The sequence below is a fragment of the Ictalurus furcatus genome, chromosome 18, assembly GCF_023375685.1.
Source record: "Ictalurus furcatus strain D&B chromosome 18, Billie_1.0, whole genome shotgun sequence".
Taxonomy (NCBI): Eukaryota; Metazoa; Chordata; class Actinopteri; order Siluriformes; family Ictaluridae; genus Ictalurus; species Ictalurus furcatus.
Window position 1 is genome coordinate 22,826,038 of NC_071272.1, and position 19,369 is coordinate 22,845,406.

The window sequence follows — 19,369 nt, forward strand, 5'->3', positions numbered from 1 at the left end:
TGCTGCCGCCGATCCTGCAGTGCCAGGCCGGACACCTGGTATGTAACCAGTGCCGACAGAAGCTGAGCTGCTGCCCGACATGCCGCGGGCCGCTTACCCCGAGCATCAGGAACCTGGCCATGGAGAAAGTCGCGTCCACGCTGCCGTTTCCTTGTAAGGTAAGAGAAACTTTCTCCATGTTTATTTACACCATGCGAGCTAAAGGAGTTCACCAGACCTGAGTTCAAACAGTAAAACAAAACTTGACTCCATGTCCAAAAATATATATATTTCACTTCCTGCATCGGTGTATTTAATAAACATGGCACCTGTGTTTCCTACAGGTGAGAGTAGTTTGATCCTACAGGTGTGTCCTGATCCAAGAGACACGTTGAGCAACATATTTTACCTTTCTGTAAAGTTGCCTTGATTCCCCATTTCTTCATTATACCCCTGCTCAGGGTATCAGCTGATGCTGTTGATCCACCAACTTCTGTTTCCAGATTCGTCAGAACATCACCACCATGATGTTGTCTTTCCAAGCAACATGTCCCTCAACATCTCACACACACACACTCCTGAAATACACCAGCAGATTAGATTGGAAAACTTGATTCAAAGTCCCGTCCGATACCCTTCCGGTGTTTCGGTCCTGTGTTGACAGGAGTTCTACACAGCTACGGGAGGTCAGGATCATAATACAGACACGTTTCTCCATCACGACCATGGTTTAAGCTTCTTAAAGCTTCTTAAGACACGTGCTCTGACGTTCGTAAAAGCAGAAATCTTGTTGTGCAGAATTGGTTGAACCCTGACGGTTCAGGTATCACCGGGGAGTCGGATATTCCGGTTATTAAAGATTTGTTAGTTCATGTTCCTGGTCGTGTTGTGCATGAATTTATCAGCATTGATCACTTAAAAAAGGTAGTCCTTTGTTTTCTGGTACCTTTGGGTCAGAACGGTGACATTTTTCAGACTTTAACGACGCGTTAAAACCGTCACCTCTCGATTTAGAGGTGGAAGATATGACGTAATTATTATCTCACGTTTCACGAAGGCGTTTCTACGATACGTGACATGCGTCATGACGTGTAGTTTTGCTCAAAAATGAAACGAACCATCATCTCGGTCTGTCACACCGTATCTACGTGTTGCATGTCGTAAAGTCACGTAGAAGACGTTGTTCCTTTGTAACCGTGTTGTCACGTCTCTGATTGCATCACTTCTGCATTAAAGTTGTATCCCCTCCGTGAAAGCCGATCGTGACACTCGGCCTGTGGGTCGTGTTTCTTTTTCTTACAGCCGTCTAATAAAGAAGATTCTTACTTAGAACTTTTCTCACAGTTAGAAAGTTTGAGCAAATTCACAACTCCATACACGGTCAATTCTGTTGAAAATAAAATAAAAAATATATATAAATAATGTCGCTCTTTGACGGATATATACGCAGATGTTCGGTTGATTCGTTCGCCTCTCTGGATCGTGCTGCAGTTTACTCGCTATCCCATTTAGCTACATTGTTATTGCCCCTAGTGGTCAAACATGGGAAATGCAACAAGCGCTAACGAATAGAGGCCCATTGGGACACGAGTCACGCTGCCCCATACTCAACCTATGAAGATTTTCCGTGGAGGACGAGCAGCGGACGGGACGCCTGAGGAGCAGGTTGACCGGGTTGAATTATTTATTTATTTATTAATTTTTTTTTTTGTTTTAAATTCCCAACTGAGCCAGATTAAAACTACTCGACAGCAACCAAAACAAAGTTCTTAGTTTATAACCCAAAAAGGTTGTACGTTTTACTTTTCTGCAAACAGAGTCAAAGTGCAATACAGACGATGCGTCTATGATGTACGAAGCCATTTGTATTGTAAGCTATATTGCAAAGATTGGGAGAGGGAAAGGGCGGTTACGGAGTGGATCATGTGTCTCCCTTTTCCATTGACCAGAATTTTGATGAAACCTGGCAACGCTGTGGAAACACACCTTTTTAAACACACCTTGACTGACTGTATGTCGTCGACTGTCAACTGTCTGTTACGGAATTACGCGTAAAAATTCACTAGATTCTAATCTATAGCATACGTCAGTAGTCTGTGCTAGCCTTTCGACTTCATTTTGTTTGAGGCAACGATGTTATTAACGTCATCCTGTTACATCAACGTCTACGATCCCGAGGTGCCGCTGGTTAGAAACCTCCCTGACGCTATTCCCTGATGTCTCAGAGGTGTGTTGTGAAAATAAGACCGCCTTCCAGGAATAACCAGGTGCCTCTTCTTCTTACTGAGCTTTATAGTATAACGTATAAAAGGTTTGCTTGTGACATCAGGGCTGGTTTTCTGCGATCTGACGTCAGAACGTTGCGACCATCGGGAGCAACACGAACGGATGGATCGTCAAGTAAATGAGTCTGAGCACCAAATTTGATTTGGACTTTTTCTAAGTGCAGGCGCTCGGTCTGAAAGATTATCAGATCGAAGAAATAAATCAGATTTGCCCCCGATTTTGAAACCACGGTGTCTCGACTGTTTATTTGTATGCGCAGGGGTGCGTTTGGAGCGTGGCGTTGTGTCGATACGGATACCACCTGACTGTATGGCGATGCTACAACTGAAAGGGTGGGGGGGGCGGATCCTGGAAATTTCATAACAAATTTGATTTTGGGGGAAAAACGTGTAGCTTGGAACAATAAGCAGCTTATGCATCAAACGGAACTATAAAATCTTCTTACGAGGAAATTTAGAACACGATTTCGGCTGACGCATTGTCGTATGAACACAATTAATTAAAAACGTTGACATGCTGTAAAATAGCTGATTGGGAATATTATCACACCATGATTGGTACGATAAAACACTGTCGGAGTGACGTTCCGGGTAAACCCAGAGTTTGGTACGATTGGTGAAACGTGAACGCTGGTCTCGAGCCGAGATCCGAACCCTGGTCCTGAGTAACGCGATTCCTTCAACTTAAAACGTCCTCTTTCTCCTTTCTTGACTCTGGGGAAAGGGTTGTCTTGATTATCGATATGTTAAACCAGACTTTCTTCGAACTGGAGCACGGTTATTAACTCACCTTCACGTCTCGTGCCGACCCGCACGGTTAAACGTGGTTTCGAACGAGATTCGTAGGTATTCCAGTCCCTCCGGGTTTCGTGCGATCGCAGAAATGAACGCAAAGTCTAGGAAACGCCGCAATATCCGCGCAGATTTGGGCCGAGACGCGTCACGTGACATCATCACAACGTGCATTCAGCCAAAGCCCTGTTCCATTCACGTGCGTCAAACACGAGTACAGCTAAAAGGTCTCGTTTACCAACAAACATCACCGTTAAAGAGCGTGCGAAACTATTTTGTGCGATTGCGATTTCGCCAATTCGACCAGTTTTCTGTTAAAAAAAACGCAGCAAAATCGAGTGTTTTTGGCCGAAACGATCACAATAAAACCTCCGTGAAGTCCTGTACGGACTGGTATTCCTCCACGATGGCATCCAAAATGTGTTTTTCTTCGCAGCTCGAGTGTAATAATCTTAATAAAAGAAGAAAGTGAGGACCATAAGTAAGGAATAAAACATAATGGGGTGTCATGATCAACGATAACGTGGGGTGTTGGGGGGCGGGGGGGGACGGACACAAAGCCTTGAAGACTTTCCCGTTGTTGAAAAGTGCTGACGCTGGAGACTCCTTCCCTGAATGTTGCATAAACATCTCCTAAGAGAAACTTCATGTCGACAGCCGTGTGTTTCTTTCTACATGATATATAACATGTTTTTGCTTCTCCGTTTTTATATATATATAATATAATATATAATTTTTTTTAAAATTATTAGATCACGTGGAGTGTTTGCCTTGCGAAAGAATCGTCGCTATGGAAACGATGACGTAATCTGAACTAGCACTAGTGTCGGAGCTGCTGGTGGAGGTAGAGTAACACACACCTTCTGACCAGTCAGGTCTGATGATGCTTGAAAAGCCGGACCCTCCAGTCAGGCCTGGATGGGAGCGTGTATCCTGCTCACACACCATCGCGGACCGGTACGGTGTACACACTTCACTCAGTCCTCAAGCTCATGTAGATTAATGAGAGAACCTGTAATGTTTTTACGCATGAGCCGGCTCAAAAGCCCGTCTCAAGACCGTGCGCTCTGCGAATTATTCAAATTCCTTTTACCCAATCACAATGCCTCGATCGTAATATCGCGTAGCTCCGGGTTCTCCCCGGCTATAATTAATTTCACAGATGAGTTGCTGGGAGGGCGACTCGCTCGCTGGTGTGCAGCCGCAGGTGTGTGGTGAGTGTGTTCCGGTTTCAGCGTGTCCACGTGATTCGCTTTGGTCCGGGATGAACGAGCGAGTCCTTCAAATATAAAATTGTTGCCTAATGAATCAAAATCATGAATCGTATTGGGGATACTGTATCTGGGTTGTTATGGTGTTACTAAAACATCTGCTCAAATCACCACCACTATCACTACCATCACCACCACTATCACTACCATCTCCATTACCACCATCACCACCATTACCATCACCACCACTATCACTACCATCACCACCACCATCATTACTGCCACTATCACTACCATCACCACCATTACCATCACTACCATCTCCATTACCACCACTATCACTACCATCACCACCACTATCACTACCGCCACCACCACCATTACCATCACCACCACCATTACCATCACCACCACTATCACTACCATCTCCATTACCACCATCACCACCACTATCACTACCATCTCCATTACCACCTTCACCACCACTATCACTACCATCACCACCACTATCACTACCATCATCACCGCCGCCATCATTACCGCCACCATCATTACCATTACCACCACTATCACTACCATCACCATTACCACCATCACCACCACCATCATTACCGCCACTTTCACTACCATCACCACCGCCACCATCATTACCGCCACTATCACTACCATCACCACCACCACTATCACTACCATCACCACCATCATTACCGCCACTATAACTACCATCATTACCACCGCCACCACAGGGTGACCCTGTTTATCCTGACTGTGTACTGAGCAGATTGCAGCAGTGTGTGGAAAACTGTATTGACCTACAGTACTGCATCGTGTGTGTGTGTGCCTCCATAGTGCACTGAGTCATAACTCTTCCGTGCCATACACTAACGATGAAGGCGAGCACGTTTCGCAGCGATATCGTGCAGACCGGTTTACGCCGCCTCTTCTTGTTCCTCTACGTCAGCACCGTGTGTTCCAGCAGCTTGTTTCTCCTCCAGAGCCGAAAGGAGCGAGCCTGGAAAAGGCCGCGAGGTTTTCAACACTCCGGTCGCTGCAGCCAGAGCAGCTAATTAATCGCCTCGGCTAAACGGCAGTAACGAAGCGTTTAGTCTCGAGTGGTTAAAGCCGTTAGTGTGTGGAGTAGGGCTGGGTGACGTCATGAGAGAGGGATGGATAGATGGATAGATATCTATCCATATTGGAATATGATCACTTTTCTGTGATGCGATATCGTAGCCGTCACCGTGTACACTTTACATAGCTGTTGTTTTTTGAATCTTTCAAATTAAAATACATTTTTTTATATTTTTTGTTTCAGCTTTCTTAGTGGAGAAATACATTTTTTTTTATTATTATTATTTATTTATTTTAAATGCAAAATGGCTGTTTTGCATAACCTGTATGTTATGATCGATTATCATATCTTACCATAGAAATGTCTTACAACATTGTGGGGATATTTTCGTCATGTCGCCCTGTCCTGTAACGTTCACGTGATCTTTGCGTGCACCTAATGCGTACAAGACTATTATTATTATTATTATTATTATTATTATTATTATTATTATTATTATTTTAAAATTACACTGAAACAGATGATTTTTTGAATTTATGTATTTATTTTTATTTTACAAAAACAGTAACAAAAGTACCGACGTTAAATCAACTGCTTCCAGTCAATTTATAATTAAATACATTTATTTTTTATCTTTTTTTTTTTTTTTTTTTAAATTCAAGAAATTGTTGTGTATATAAAATATAAACCATATGATGGTTTATCACGGTATCGATATTATATCGTATCGCCTGGCCCTATAAATCACCACATGCTGCTCGTGCTTTTTGTACTTTAGTAAATGTAATCTTGACCCTAACACACACACACACACACACACACACACACACACACACACACTTTTTTTTCTTGAACGCACATGATGAATAGGTTTCCACTCTTTGGTGGCTCAGGTATTCCCTCGGTGACTTCTCTATATCTTACCTCTTCCACTTGGTGCACAGATCAGAGTTTAAATAATGGAAGAGAAGCTCGAAGGGAAGCCGGTTTGGATTAATGGCCCCGGTCAATTGTCTCTCTCTCTCTTTTGTCTTTCTCTCAATCGTCCCGGACCAGCTGCGCCTCGGCCCGCCGCCTGTCGTGTTAAAGGATCTTTCTAATCGGAAACCCTTTTGAGTGATGGAGGCTGAAACGGCGAAAGCGCAGCTGGAGGCAGAAATCGGGGACGATTACGGCTCTCCACGGTTCCCGAGAGAGCGGCCTGGAAGGCGAGACGCAGTTAGTCACGACGGGGTTCGATCGGATAAAAGCGCGATCCGGCCGTGTTCTGGCGTCTCGCGTGGAGAACGATGTTAACGATGATGATGTTGGCGGTCGGCCCGAACGCTGTGAGGCACTCGGAGGTGCCGAGGTCTCGGTGGGATTTAGATGGATAAAATGGCGGAACTGATATCCGAATGAGGGGGGGGGGAGAACCTATTCGATCAGATCGTTTAACAAATGAAAAAGATTGGGATTGGATTTGGGAATGTTTACATATAAAGATACGTGACTTTTGTGTGTGTGTGTGTGTGTGTTAGAATTTATTTTTTTTTATATTCACACCGCGATTGCATTTCCGATCAGGGAATATTTCCGTATAACGGCACGGTAGATCCGGATGTAACATGAACAACAGGTTTATATTAATGCCCTCGTTCTGATATGTTGTTGCTGTAGTAACAGCTCCTGTACAGGGACTTGTACAAAGCGCCGACATTGGAGACTCCTTCCATAGGTTTTAAATAAACGTCTGGTAACGAGTAAAAAAAATAAGTCGCCACGTCATGGTGAATCAGGATGTGGAGCGTCTGGTGTAGAAGTTCCCCTTATTGTTTTGGGGGGGGGGACCCTGGACGGGGCACAGTCGCACACCTGTTCACACACTACAGACAATTTAGACATGACAATCAGACTACAATACATGTCTTTTGGTCCGGGGGGAGGAAACCGGAGTACCTCGAGGAAACCCGGAAGCATGGGAAGAACATGCGAGCTCCATGCACGTGGTGCGGAGGCGGGACTCGAACCCCCAACCGAGGCAAACGTGCTGACCGCTAAGCCAACGTCCCCCTCCGTCCCCTCCCCTCCCCATGCCACTGCAGCAAATGCAGAATTTTTACTATGTGCCGCTCGTACGCAGTGGTGGAGAGAGAGAAAAATCCCAACCCCTCTTCCGTCCTCGTCTTCTTTTGAAGGGTTTCGTTTTGGGCTCGTGCCTCCTGTATGAAAGTGTTTAATGAATAGAGAGTGGGATGAACGGTTTCAGGCAGATTGTGAGAACAGTGTACAAAATCTCTAGTGGGTTTCTGGTGACGGTAACCGAATCTTGGATGCGCCCCTACTTTTATTTCAATTGTATTTTTAATTCAAAAAAAAAACCCCCATCTGCTCCACTTGAACAATAAGAGGTTGTGGGTGGAGAAAATAATTTCCGAACGTGTGTGCATATCTGCGTGTTTAGCCGTGTGTGTGTGTGTGTTTGAGAGTGTGTGTTGGCAAGCTGCCCGTCTCTTCCCGTCTCCTAGAGGAGTCCTTGTAGTGGGTGGTGATGCGATGTGATGTGATTGACAGCTGGCTGCTCTGGTTGAGGTGCGTTACAGGCAGAAGTCGGCGCTGCCTGGAAGCCGGATGATAACGTCTGCACTTTAGATTGCTTTCAGGTATCGATCGCGCCCGGAGCGCCGTATGAAATATGCAGCTCTCGGTATACATTTGTGCGTTTGTTTCTGGGTAAGAGGGAGGGGTTTAAAATTGATTGATTTATTCCTTTATTATAAAAGGACGGCATGTCGATTGGGGGAACTGAAAAATGTAGTAGGAATTAGGTTTGTGGAACTAAAAAAAACAAAACAGGAAAACGACCATTTCAGGTTTAAGGAGCGTAGGGGAGGTATAGTAATATTACCAGCTGTGAGGTCGGGAACTGCTTGGTGGCGGTGTCCACATGCCTGATCTGCTGCACTAAGCGTTTTGAGAGCATACTTCCTGTATCGTACGTTAGCCAAGTCGAACGTACGTTAATAGATTCATTTATCTCATATCCATGAACTCGACACGTGCTCGGTTTATTACGACGAAGCAGGAGAGATCAGGGGGAGGGGGCGGGGCTTATGGTTAATATCGGAGAGTTTTGATGTGTCGATTGACCCGTCTCTTGCTTTATTGGAGAAAAGCGTGGACGCTGCTCGTCCGAGCAGACGTCACCGGATCTGGACGAAATCGTAACGTCGTACAATCCTAGTAGTAGGAATGACGGGAACGGGTCAAATGCGCCGTCCCGCCGAATCGGGAGCCGTTAAGTTTTGAGCCGAAGCGTCGTTCCTTCTCGGTAATGGAGCGCAAATGAGGCAGACGTCAGCACTTAATAACGTCCGCATCCTGATTCGCCGTTCCATCTTTTTCCCCAGTGCATCTTTCATCTCTCATTAAGAGGGTCCTAATTGAAACCCACAGGCTGTCTGGATTGATGTACACACCCCCACGCCTCACGTGTGTGTGTGTGTGTGTGTGTGTGTGTGTGTGTGAGAGAGCGATGGCAAGTGACAGCGTAGCCCCTTTAATTGTAACCTCGTGATTGTGCTGCCACTCTTGCTCTGCGGCTAAAAATAGATTGCCTTTTCTACCACAGGGAAGCCAAGAAAGAGGTGTGTGTGTGTGTGTGTGTGTGTGTGTGTGTGTGTGTGTGTGGAGAACACAGCAGGGTTGGTTTGGCTGTTTACAATGCAGCAGGAGTCACAGTGTACATCGCTGAGGTAAAAGCCATCTCTGGCACGCGTTGCGTGATCCCTCGTCCTCAGCTGCAGCACTGAGGTGAGATGAAAGATGATGGCAGATTTCTGGAAAAGCTCGTTGCCAGAGGACGGAGAGGCGCGGAAAGGATAAAGGACGAAAAGAAGTGAAAGGGTGAAAGCAAAGGCAAAGTTTAGAGTTTAGAAAGACACGCCCACGCTGATGATACTTCTTCCAAACGGCTTCTTGGCTGGGATTCGATTCTGTATTTTCTATTACAGGAAGTGGTGTCGTGTCACGTGACGTCGCTTCGAAGCGCTTGACTGGCTTCCACACCAGGCAACAGCGTTCGAGATAACTACCCCCCCCCCCCCCAACCTGACAGTAAGCTAGCAAAATATCCAGACTTTTACTGATGGAGAATCCCTGACAGGATGGAGACGTTCTCGCGTCCAGCACCGAAGAGCGTCACGTGCGTAAAACGTTTCCGAAACACACCTCACGTGATCCTCCTCCAAATACATACTCCAATTTTTTAATTTAAAAAAAAAAAAATCTTCCGACACGGAGCCTGAAACACACCCGCGAACCCCGTTTACCGCTAACAAACAAGCTACTACTATAGAGCAAGACCCGCCTCCGGGGGGCGGGACATACGGCTCCAGAGTGCATTTCATTGGACGATCATGAAGTTTTGCCTAGATATGAATCGTTTATTAAAAAAAAAAAAAAAATTTTTTTTAAAGAATATAATAATTAATGTAAAATTGACGAGCAATTATTGAATTCTTTTCCCAGATATAGGATCTTGGTGTCGGTACCTCGAACGATTCAAACGGGTTCAAAAATAGAAACGTGCACAACTGATAGGTTCGGCTCCCTAAATAGCCGCAGACGAGAGGAAGCAAAACAGGGTTGGTGAGGGAACCACTTGCTGAGACACGCACACACACACACACACACAGCTCTCCTCCTCCTCCTCCTCCTCCTCCTCCTCCTCGCCCCCTCCCCTCTCGTGCGAGCGTTCTGCCAGTGCTGCAGTCCGGGATGTTTTTCTTCTCCGTTGAATCGTCTCACTCGAGCCGAGCGACGAGGAGAAACCGAGCGAGAGAGGAACGATAGCCGAGCGAACGCGTGTTTATCCGGGATAGACTGCCGTCGTATCGCGCTCGAGTGTAGCTGCGCGCGCACACACACACACACACACACACACACACACACACACACACACACACACACAGAGAGAGAGGCTGTTGCTTCTTGTCAGCATTTGGGGGTTTTTGTGAAGCGAGTGTGTGTGTGTGTGTGTGTGTGTGTGTGTGTGTGTGTGTTTATTTTATTTGTTCGATGAAATAGTAGCAGGTTGTTAAAATTCTTACCTCAGTAGGTGTACAGGTTGAAATTGTTGATCTGTGGTGTGTGTGTGTGTGTGAGTGTGTGAGAGGTGTTTCACTGCATACTCTCTCAGCTTGATGATGGGTTTTTTCTGTCGGGTTGACAAATTGATTGGCTTACTTTGGTGACGGCCCGCACTCAATTTGTGTGTGTGTGTGTGTGTGTGTGAGAGAGAGAGAGAGAGTGAGAAAACTGCAGCCACGTCTCTCTAATGACTGTCTGCGTGCTCCATGTTTTGGCAGTAGAGGAGAAACAGATGTCCTCTCCGTTGCAGGACACAATAAATCTTTGTCAGAAGGGAGAGTAAACAAGGAGAGCAAACAGCGTAATTACTTACTTCTCTCTTAGAGAGAGAGAGAGAGAGAGGTACACACACACACACACACACACACACACAGGGTAACGCTTTGTTTAGGTGAGTGTGGCGTCTTTCGATTGCTTTTCCGAACAGCTGAGGCTCCCGAGTGTGGTTTCTTCGGATTGTCAGTTAGTTTTTTACGACGCTGATTTCAGCAGATCATTCGGGTCACTTGAGCTCAGTGTGTGAGATTTACAGTAGCGCGCGCTCGTGTGTGTGTGTGAGAGAGAGTGAGATGATGCTGTGTCCGGCCTCCTGCCTCCCGCTCCTGAAGGAGCTCTCTCAGTGGCGTTGCTTGCTCGGTTGGCATCATCATCATCATCAGCGCGGCGTGTGCGCCCCGAGCTCCAGCCGTCCCGTGTGTCCCACCAAACCGCTGCCCGAGCGCGAGGTGAGTACGGTCCCTGAGGAAGCGCCGTCCCTCAGAGCGTTTCATCATACACGCGCTCCACAGTCGGGCTTAGTGTTGTTGTTCTGTGCTGCCTTGATCACCTGGGCTTTGAATACTATTCAAAATATCACTCGTGTTCAGAACCCCGTCATTGTTATGAATATTTATGATGTCATGCTCCTGTTAAATAAATAAATAAATAATGTAAGCACGTCCAATCACGGTTTAATTTTCTTTAACATCCTTGTCCTTTTTTTTGTGGTTTGGACTTTCAGTAATGTTGTGATTTTATCGTGTTGCCTTGCGTCACTTTTCAGCCGATATCCGATATCGTTTTCTGAAAAAAGAAAAAAGAAAAAAAGCTTTATGGTTAAACTTTGACTCGAAAATCATTTGCCTTGTAAATAGAATAAACTAGAACGTAAACATGTAACCAAATCAATCCTAACGAAAGAAAATCCAGTCCAGTCTTCTGTTCCTATTTTTTTAGTTTTTGTTCCCCAAATTGAATTCCGATCTTTGTCATTTGTTAGAGGATCTGATATCTGATCTGCTTTCGCTCTCTGATATTCGATCCACCATTTAAAATGAATAAATAATTTTTGCTCGGTCTCAGATCGGCACCGTCCCTAAACGAACCGGTTTAAAAGGCAGCGCTTTAGAATAAATCGATCTTTCTATTAATCCGATCCGAATCCGATACTTTTTTTTTTTTTTTTAAATAGTCCTTCTCTATCGCTCGAGGATTACCACGAAGCCTTCTGCATTGTGAACAGACTCGATTCACGTGTCGATTCACGGAGGATACGACGGTGGGGGGACGTATCGCGGAAGTACGATACGAAGCCCAGTGATGTCGTGTGATTGGGTGTGACTACAGACTTGTTTAACTTCTTACGTAATGGAGAAGCTGAATGTTAGTCGCAGCTCATAACGTTTAAATTCACGCGAGTTCGGGTTGAGTTTTTCCTTGGAGCTTTGGGATTTTCGCAGCGTTCGAGTCCACGTCTTTCCTCGACGGAAAGAACGACGAGTTTAGATTTGATCAGATTTTATGATGTACGTTGGTGTAACTCTGTACAATTCTTTACAATTTTTTTATTATTATTATTATTATTATTGTTTATGAATTGTATTTGATCATTAAACTATTTCTGACACGTGCTTATTTATGTTGTTATGCCATATACTTCTGTTTCTATTTTCATTTCTTCAGATGGAAGTAAAATAAATTAGACTTTGTTATATTAGATTTTTGTGCAGGAGCTGTGTGCTGTGTGAGATGTTTATGTAACTACACACTTGTTAAAAAAAAAAAAAAATCACTTTAAACCTTTTGTAGTGTTTTTTATTTTTTTTAAAGAATTGAATATCGGACAGGCGGCGATACCGTCCGATAGTCCAGCTTCCTGTGTCGTTATCGGAAAGGAAAAGCTTCGCTAATTAGCCATTATTTAAATGTCCGTCCGAAGGAAAACACCAGGCTTCCGTCTGTAAAAGAAACCGCCGTGTTATAAAGCGAAATAATCCCACGCGTTCGATATGAGCGATGTCGGGTCATAAACGTTCGGCGTTCGACTCGGAACGCCACGTTTTAATAACCTTCCCGCGTATCATGTACCGTGCTCTGTGGCTTTTGATCACGTTTATGAGAAACCGTGCCACGATGGAAGTCTAATCGCGCAAGAGCGAGCTTGGATTCCGCGTCCGTCCAGCCCTTCTAACCTGATTAAGTCAGCTCTGAAACTTTTATCCAGATTGCTATTGATTCCAGATTAGCTAGCGCTTCCCTGAGGAGACGGCCCCGTCTCGCCCCTGCACCTCCCCAACCCCCCCGCCCCCCCGCCATGTCCCGCTACTGATTGGGGGAATCAGATTCCCGTCGCCTGGTGGACCTGCGCACTGTTCTGTGATTTTTTTTTTTTTTTTTTTTGAGAGGACGATCCTGCTGATAGCGCGCTCTCTCTCTCGCGTGCTCGCTCTCGCGCTCTCAGTGAGGAGGTGACTGTAATAACGGCGTTGTGGCTGTTTCGGGTTTTCTCTCATGGGTCCTGAGTCCACACTCTTGGTTCTTTTCAGCCGATGCCTTAGTGACACTTGATGGAGAGCGCAGGTCGTGTTGTCGCTCAGCGCTGTACATGACAAAGATTTATATTAAACTGTCAATCAGATGTGTAAAAAAAAAAAAAACAAGGAAATATATGAAGGAAGAAAGGAACGGGAAAGAAGGAACGCAGGAAGGACAAAAGAAACGAAGAAAAGAATGGTCGAGAACAAATGAAGGAAAGGAAAGAGGACCGGAAGGAAGGAAACAACGTAAGGAAACAAAGGATTGAAGAGAGGAAAGGAATACAGGAAGGGAAGGAAGGAGGGAAAATAACGGATCAAGGGAAGGATAAAGGCAAGGTAGAAAAGAACGGAATTGAACAAAGGAAGGATGAAAGGAAGGATGAAGGGAAGGAAGAAGGAAGAAAGAAACGGGGGAATTGAAGGAAGAAAAGAATGAAGGGGAATAAAGGAAGGACAAAGGGAAGTAAGTGAAGAATGGATAGAAAGGAAGTAAAAATGGAAGGCAAGGAAGAAGGATACAAAGTAAGGAAGAAAATAATAAAGAAGGGAAGGAAAAGAAGCAAGGAAAGTGGAAGTAAAATGAAAGAAAAAAAGCAGGCAAGGAAGGAAGAATGGAATAGAACAAAGGAAGGAAAAGAACAGAAGGAAAGGAAGGATGAATAAAAGGAAGGAAGAGAAACAGGGAAATTAAAGGAAGGAAAGAATGGAGGGAAATGAAGGAAAGGAGAGAAGACAGAAAGGAAGGAAAAGAACAGAAGGAATGAAGGAAGGAAGAAAACGAATGGAAGGGCAGGAAGAAAAGAGGAAGAAAAGAATGGAGGGGAGTAAAGGAAGGACAATTAAAAGGAAAAAAGAAAATGAAGGGAAGTAGGAAAAGGAAGGAAAAAATGGAAGGCAAGGAGGAAGGAAGAAAATACAAAAGAAGGGAAGGAAAAGAAACAAGGAATGAGGGAGGAAAAAATGGAAGGGGGGGAACGCAGGGAAGGAAGAAAGGAAAAAGAAGGGAAGTAAGAAAAGAATGGATGGAAATGAAGTAAAGGAAGGAAAAGAAAAGACTGGAATGAAGGAAAGGAAAGAGGGAAAAAATGACAGAAAGGAGGAAAAAAGGGAAGGCAAGTAAGAAACGAAGGCAAGAAATGAAGGAATGAAAGCTGACCTTTTCACATAAATAATTCAGGAAAGTGAACTAGTTTTCAGTGCAGTTTTAAAGCGAGTGTTTTGAAGTGAAGCTTTTACTCCGCTGTAGCACGGAGCAGTTGAGTAAAAAACGACCAAAATCATTTCGTTTTTTAAGCATCTTTGGATTTCTTTTGGATTTTAACAAACAACACGAGAGAGGGCGAGAGAGAGCGCGAGAGAGAGAGAGAGAGAGAGAGAGAGATTAACGATGGAACACCTACAGTGTAGAATATATTTAACGTCCTGCAACCGAGATGAAATCTACGCCCTGTTTTGAATATGGTTTCCATTAAGAAACACGTTTGACCTCTGAACACGGCGTCGCTGGTTAGCTGACCTCATGGGACGTGATTTGCAACTTAAATGCGGAAACGTGTCAATAATTTAGTAGCCAAGCCCGCAGACTTCACAAGCCGAGTCTGGCAGAGAGTCGGGCTGTACAGGAAACCGAATGCCAAGCGAGGCCTCCCGGAGCCCCGGGCACTGTCTTAATTAAAATAAAAGTGCTAGAAGGAAGCTCAAGTTGGAGAGAAGAGGGGGCTACAACGTCCGGCGGCGATGCTTTCTGTTTTTAGTGATGCAAGATTAATCGGCTTGGGGCCTGTAGCAACAAAGCTAGTCGAACAAACCCGGGGTTACGGGATTAGTTTCGAGTTGAGAAAACCAAACCGATCCAGTCAGGCTTTGATTGGTCCGAGTTGGGTTTGAGTTCTCGTACCCAGAACATAACCCGCCCCAGAGCAGGTTGGCCATGAAGCCTAAGTTACTATGGCGATGAACACCGAGCCACTTTCATGGTACCCAAAAACCCAGACAAACTAAACTGAAACTTACCTGGCTAGCCACCTGAACCGGCTACGTGCAGGTGGTCTGACCACCTGGTCTGCAGGTGGTCTGGCTTCTTGTTTGTTTTTTCTTTTTAATAAATAAGCAGTGATGGAATTATTAACCTTTTACGAACCCATTCCACAACAAGTGAGCACCTCTCACACTTTACATTCCAGATACAGGAGCTAATTCCTGTCGTTCTTATCGTCTCATCCTCAGCTCAAGTAAGTGAGAGAGAGGGGGGGGTTATCACCAGCACACTGCTTGCAGGATTACTGCACAAAATCCTGTCTCCCTCTAATTAAAAAGAAAGATAAGAGGATAACCGGCCAACGGTGGAAATGACTTTGCTCCCAGAATGACTTTTACCCCAAGACGTCTTCAGATTCTTCGAGTCCAAATGGACAAGTTGAGGGAATCCAGAAAGGATTAGAGAGATGACTTGACTTCCAGGGTGTTTGGACGTCTGCCAGGTACTAATGAAAGTCAATTAGAGTCACAAAACAGGCACCTGCAAGGCATAAGATAGAACGTTCTTTTGTTCCTCGGCCACTTCGTAACGGACGAGGTGTTCTCAAAGTGGTGGGGCAGTCTCTGGGAGCTCCTGGGTTCCTCGGTAGATACTGTCAATCATAGAGACGGTGTTCCAGCTCATCCCAAAGGTGTTCAGTGGGTTTGAGGTCAAGGCTCTATGCAGGACACTCGAGTTCTTCTAGTCCAACCTTGGCAAACCATGACTTCATGCTGGAACAGGTTTGGGCCTCTTGGTTCTTGGGGGAAATTGTAAAGCTACGGCGTATAAAAACATTGAAAACAATCGTGGGCTTCAAATTTTGTGCTAACAGTTTGGAGGAGAACCACACTTGGGTGTGGAGTGTGAGGGTCAGGTGTCCAGATTTGGTAGGTACTCGGGGGTCGGTTTCATTGTTGTTGTTTTTTTTTTGCGAGCTTACTCGGGTGGAAATTCCAACCAATCAGAAGCCACAGCCGAGTCTATTGAAAGCCAAGATCAGCTGATTTAAACAGGTGGAGTCAGGTGTGGCTCCTGATTGGTTGGAATGAAAACCTGCACCCACACCGGCCCTTTCCAGATAATATCAGACACCCCTGATCTAGTGACTTCTGCTATTCGTCACCCAGTTTTCTTTAAGCTCCGTTATCCGTCTTTGTCCTCTGGATTCTGTGGTCCCACTTTTTTCTTTTCTTTTTTTTTTTTTTCTTCTTTTTTTTTTTTTTAAATAGCATGTACTAAACCCAGTGAACAAAAGCTCATTTCTTGTGAGCGTGCTAAGCTGATGAAATTCCTGGGGAAAAGATCCGGTTATCGGGTTCTTGCAGGATTTGCACCCTTTATGTTGATGCTCGAGTCCAGTCCCCTGGTGTTTGTTGCCTGTAACGTGCACCGTGACTTTGGGGAGTGTCAGGAATCGCAGTGCTTGCATTTCCATTAAAAGCAGCGCGATGTTCATATTCGACCTTCACCTTGATCCTTCCTGAGTTAATGATCAAGGAAAGAGCCTTACTACGCACCAGAGTAATCCATTTTCAGGCGGTCCATCCCACTCGTATTTCCCAACAGTGCTTCCTGTCATCCACATTTTTGAGAATTAGGAGCTGAACTTTCATGACCCAGTTCAGAGGAAGGCTCGGATGTGGCGTAGGATGTAGCAGACATGAACTTAGTGATACTGGCACTGTAACTAATTCATTTATGGACTCGTCTTCCCTCTGGGTTCCCCGGGCACCGGTTGTAACCTGTATCCTTCATCTTCCCCTCGCTTTGCCCCTCTAGTTTCTTCATCTCGACATTGCACCTCCCTTTCTTTCTTTCTTTTTCTCCCTCCTTTGTTCTGCCCTCATCTTCCTCTGCCCTCGAGACACCCCGGCTCCGATCCTACCCTTCCTCGTCGCGTTGCCATTTTATAAATTATTCCGTCTGATCTTCGTCCAGCTCGGTGCAGCTTCATGCGGAAGTAGCGGCACTAGAACGCCAAAACGTGCCTGTTCGTCAGGCTTCCACGTGACGATAGACACACGGACAAGCGCCGTTGCTCCCGGAAGATTTCCGCCGTCGTCGTGATCGTCGTCACGTTTGAAAGTATTTTTTAATTTTTATTTATTTATCTCCAGTAGAATATCCAGAAGATTGGTTTCGCAAGTCAGACTTTTGAGCGGGTTTAAAGGCTACATGAGAGGTTGTTAAAATTCAAACACTAACTTTTAACTTTAATAGGAAAAGCACTTGGCTGTACTCGATGACCGTCGAGAATAGAGCACAGATATGAGATTTGAGACAAAACACTAGTTTGTTTAGTCAGTTTTGGATACTGTTCCACACTGGCCTACTGTTCATGCTGGCATTGCACTATACAAATGCAAGGCTTTCATTTCTGACCCTCCAAAATACAGCAGGATCCATGCAGCAGCCATCTCGCATAAACCTACGCGTACGTACGTAAAACGTGTCTTCTCAGTTCTTATTTGCTTTCTTCTTCTCTCCCTCTCTGCAGTATGCCTCGGCGGGTTGCCTGCTGTCGCTGCACCACAGCGAGAAGCCGGAGCACGAGGAGGTTTGCGAGTTCCGCCCGTACACCTGCCCCTGCCCGGGCGCTTCTTGCAAATGGCAGGGCTCCCTGGAAGCGGTCATGCCTCACCTCATGCACGCCCACAAATCCATCACCACGCTGCAAGGCGAGGACATCGTCTTCCTGGCAACAGACATCAACCTGCCCGGTGCAGTGGACTGGGTCATGATGCAGTCCTGCTTCGGCCACCATTTCATGCTGGTGCTGGAGAAGCAGGAGAAGTACGAAGGCCACCAGCAGTTCTTCGCGATCGTGCTCCTCATCGGAACACGCAAACAGGCCGAGAACTTTGCCTACCGTCTCGAACTGAACGGCAACCGCAGGCGGCTCACGTGGGAAGCCACGCCGCGCTCCATCCACGACGGCGTAGCCGCGGCGATCATGAACAGCGACTGCCTCGTCTTCGACACCTCCATCGCCCACCTGTTCGCCGACAACGGCAACCTGGGCATCAACGTGACCATTTCCATGTGCTGACGTGACGGTACAAACTCCCAGGGATTGACTGTTGTACCTTGACAGGGTGGGGTGGGGGGGGGGGTCGATTGGGAAGGATGACCGGTTGGGAGATGTGTACGTGTGGCTTTTCAAGAATTATTCCTCGCAAGTTGGCGCACAAACAGCTTCGGTCTGTTAAAGTATGGCACGTGGGCCTGTCTACAACGGGATGTCTGCAGCCAAGACTCCAAACGCTTACAGTCCAGCGGCTGGAGGCGGGCCTGACGATGGGCCTATCTGCCCCCCACCCCCCCCCTTTTTTTTTGTTGTTGTTGTTGTTTGTTTTTTTACATTTTTTTGCGAAAAAATCATAGCACGGCTGCTTCACACAACATACGTGTGACATGAAAATTTTTGCACTGACTTCCCAAATCGAATCATGACTGTGTAGATGCTAAGAGTGTGCAGCTCCCACTAACAATATGGTGTACATGGTGGAAATAAAGTCAAACTTGCAGCTTGACTTCACTTGTGAGCCACCAGGTCTGTCAGGCAAATGCATGACTTCTTGCATATTCATCTGTTTCAGTTGTGTTTATACATGTTTATCATTTCTCGCATCACCACCACCACCACCACCAATCATCATGGAAACTTCACCTGGTGTGAACGACGTCTCGGTGGAACTTGGTATAAAAAGATTTCTCGACAGTCGCTAAGCAGACCCTTCCTCCAAACCGGAGCCAAGGTTTCCATCATTAATCAAGTAAAATTAATAGTGTGTCTCGAACCTTTTCGCCACATCACTGAAATAAATATCCTCATATATTATATGTTTGAATCTTGATACTTGAATGTCTTCGAACCGTGGTACTCTGGTACTCGTAGCGTTCGTAATCCAGTTCCTGATGACTGCATGTAAACGATACGAGCCTGCATGCTAGGATAAATGAGCATCAGCTAACCGCTAACCGCTCTCGGAGCGGTTCAAGGTTTCGGGATCGCCTGTTGTATTTTTTTTTTTTCTTTTCTAAATGATCACGATAACGCGGTTTGTAAATATTCACACACGATT

At 45.6% G+C, this 19,369-nt stretch overlaps 1 protein-coding gene across 1 annotated transcript in view; it reads left to right on the top strand.

Moving 5' to 3' along the window:
• The window catches only part of siah2l (seven in absentia homolog 2 (Drosophila)-like), a 19,260-nt gene extending 443 nt beyond the window's left edge, over nt 1-18,817 (top strand). The window contains exons 1-2 of the mRNA XM_053648537.1: nt 1-158; nt 17,782-18,817. The exon at nt 1-158 is cut by the window's left edge and continues 443 nt beyond it. Coding sequence (XP_053504512.1) covers nt 1-158; nt 17,782-18,333 — 710 coding nt within the window. The 3' untranslated portion in view covers nt 18,334-18,817. The remainder of the gene's footprint in view (nt 159-17,781) is intronic.
• The last annotated feature ends 552 nt before the right edge of the window (nt 18,818-19,369 follow it).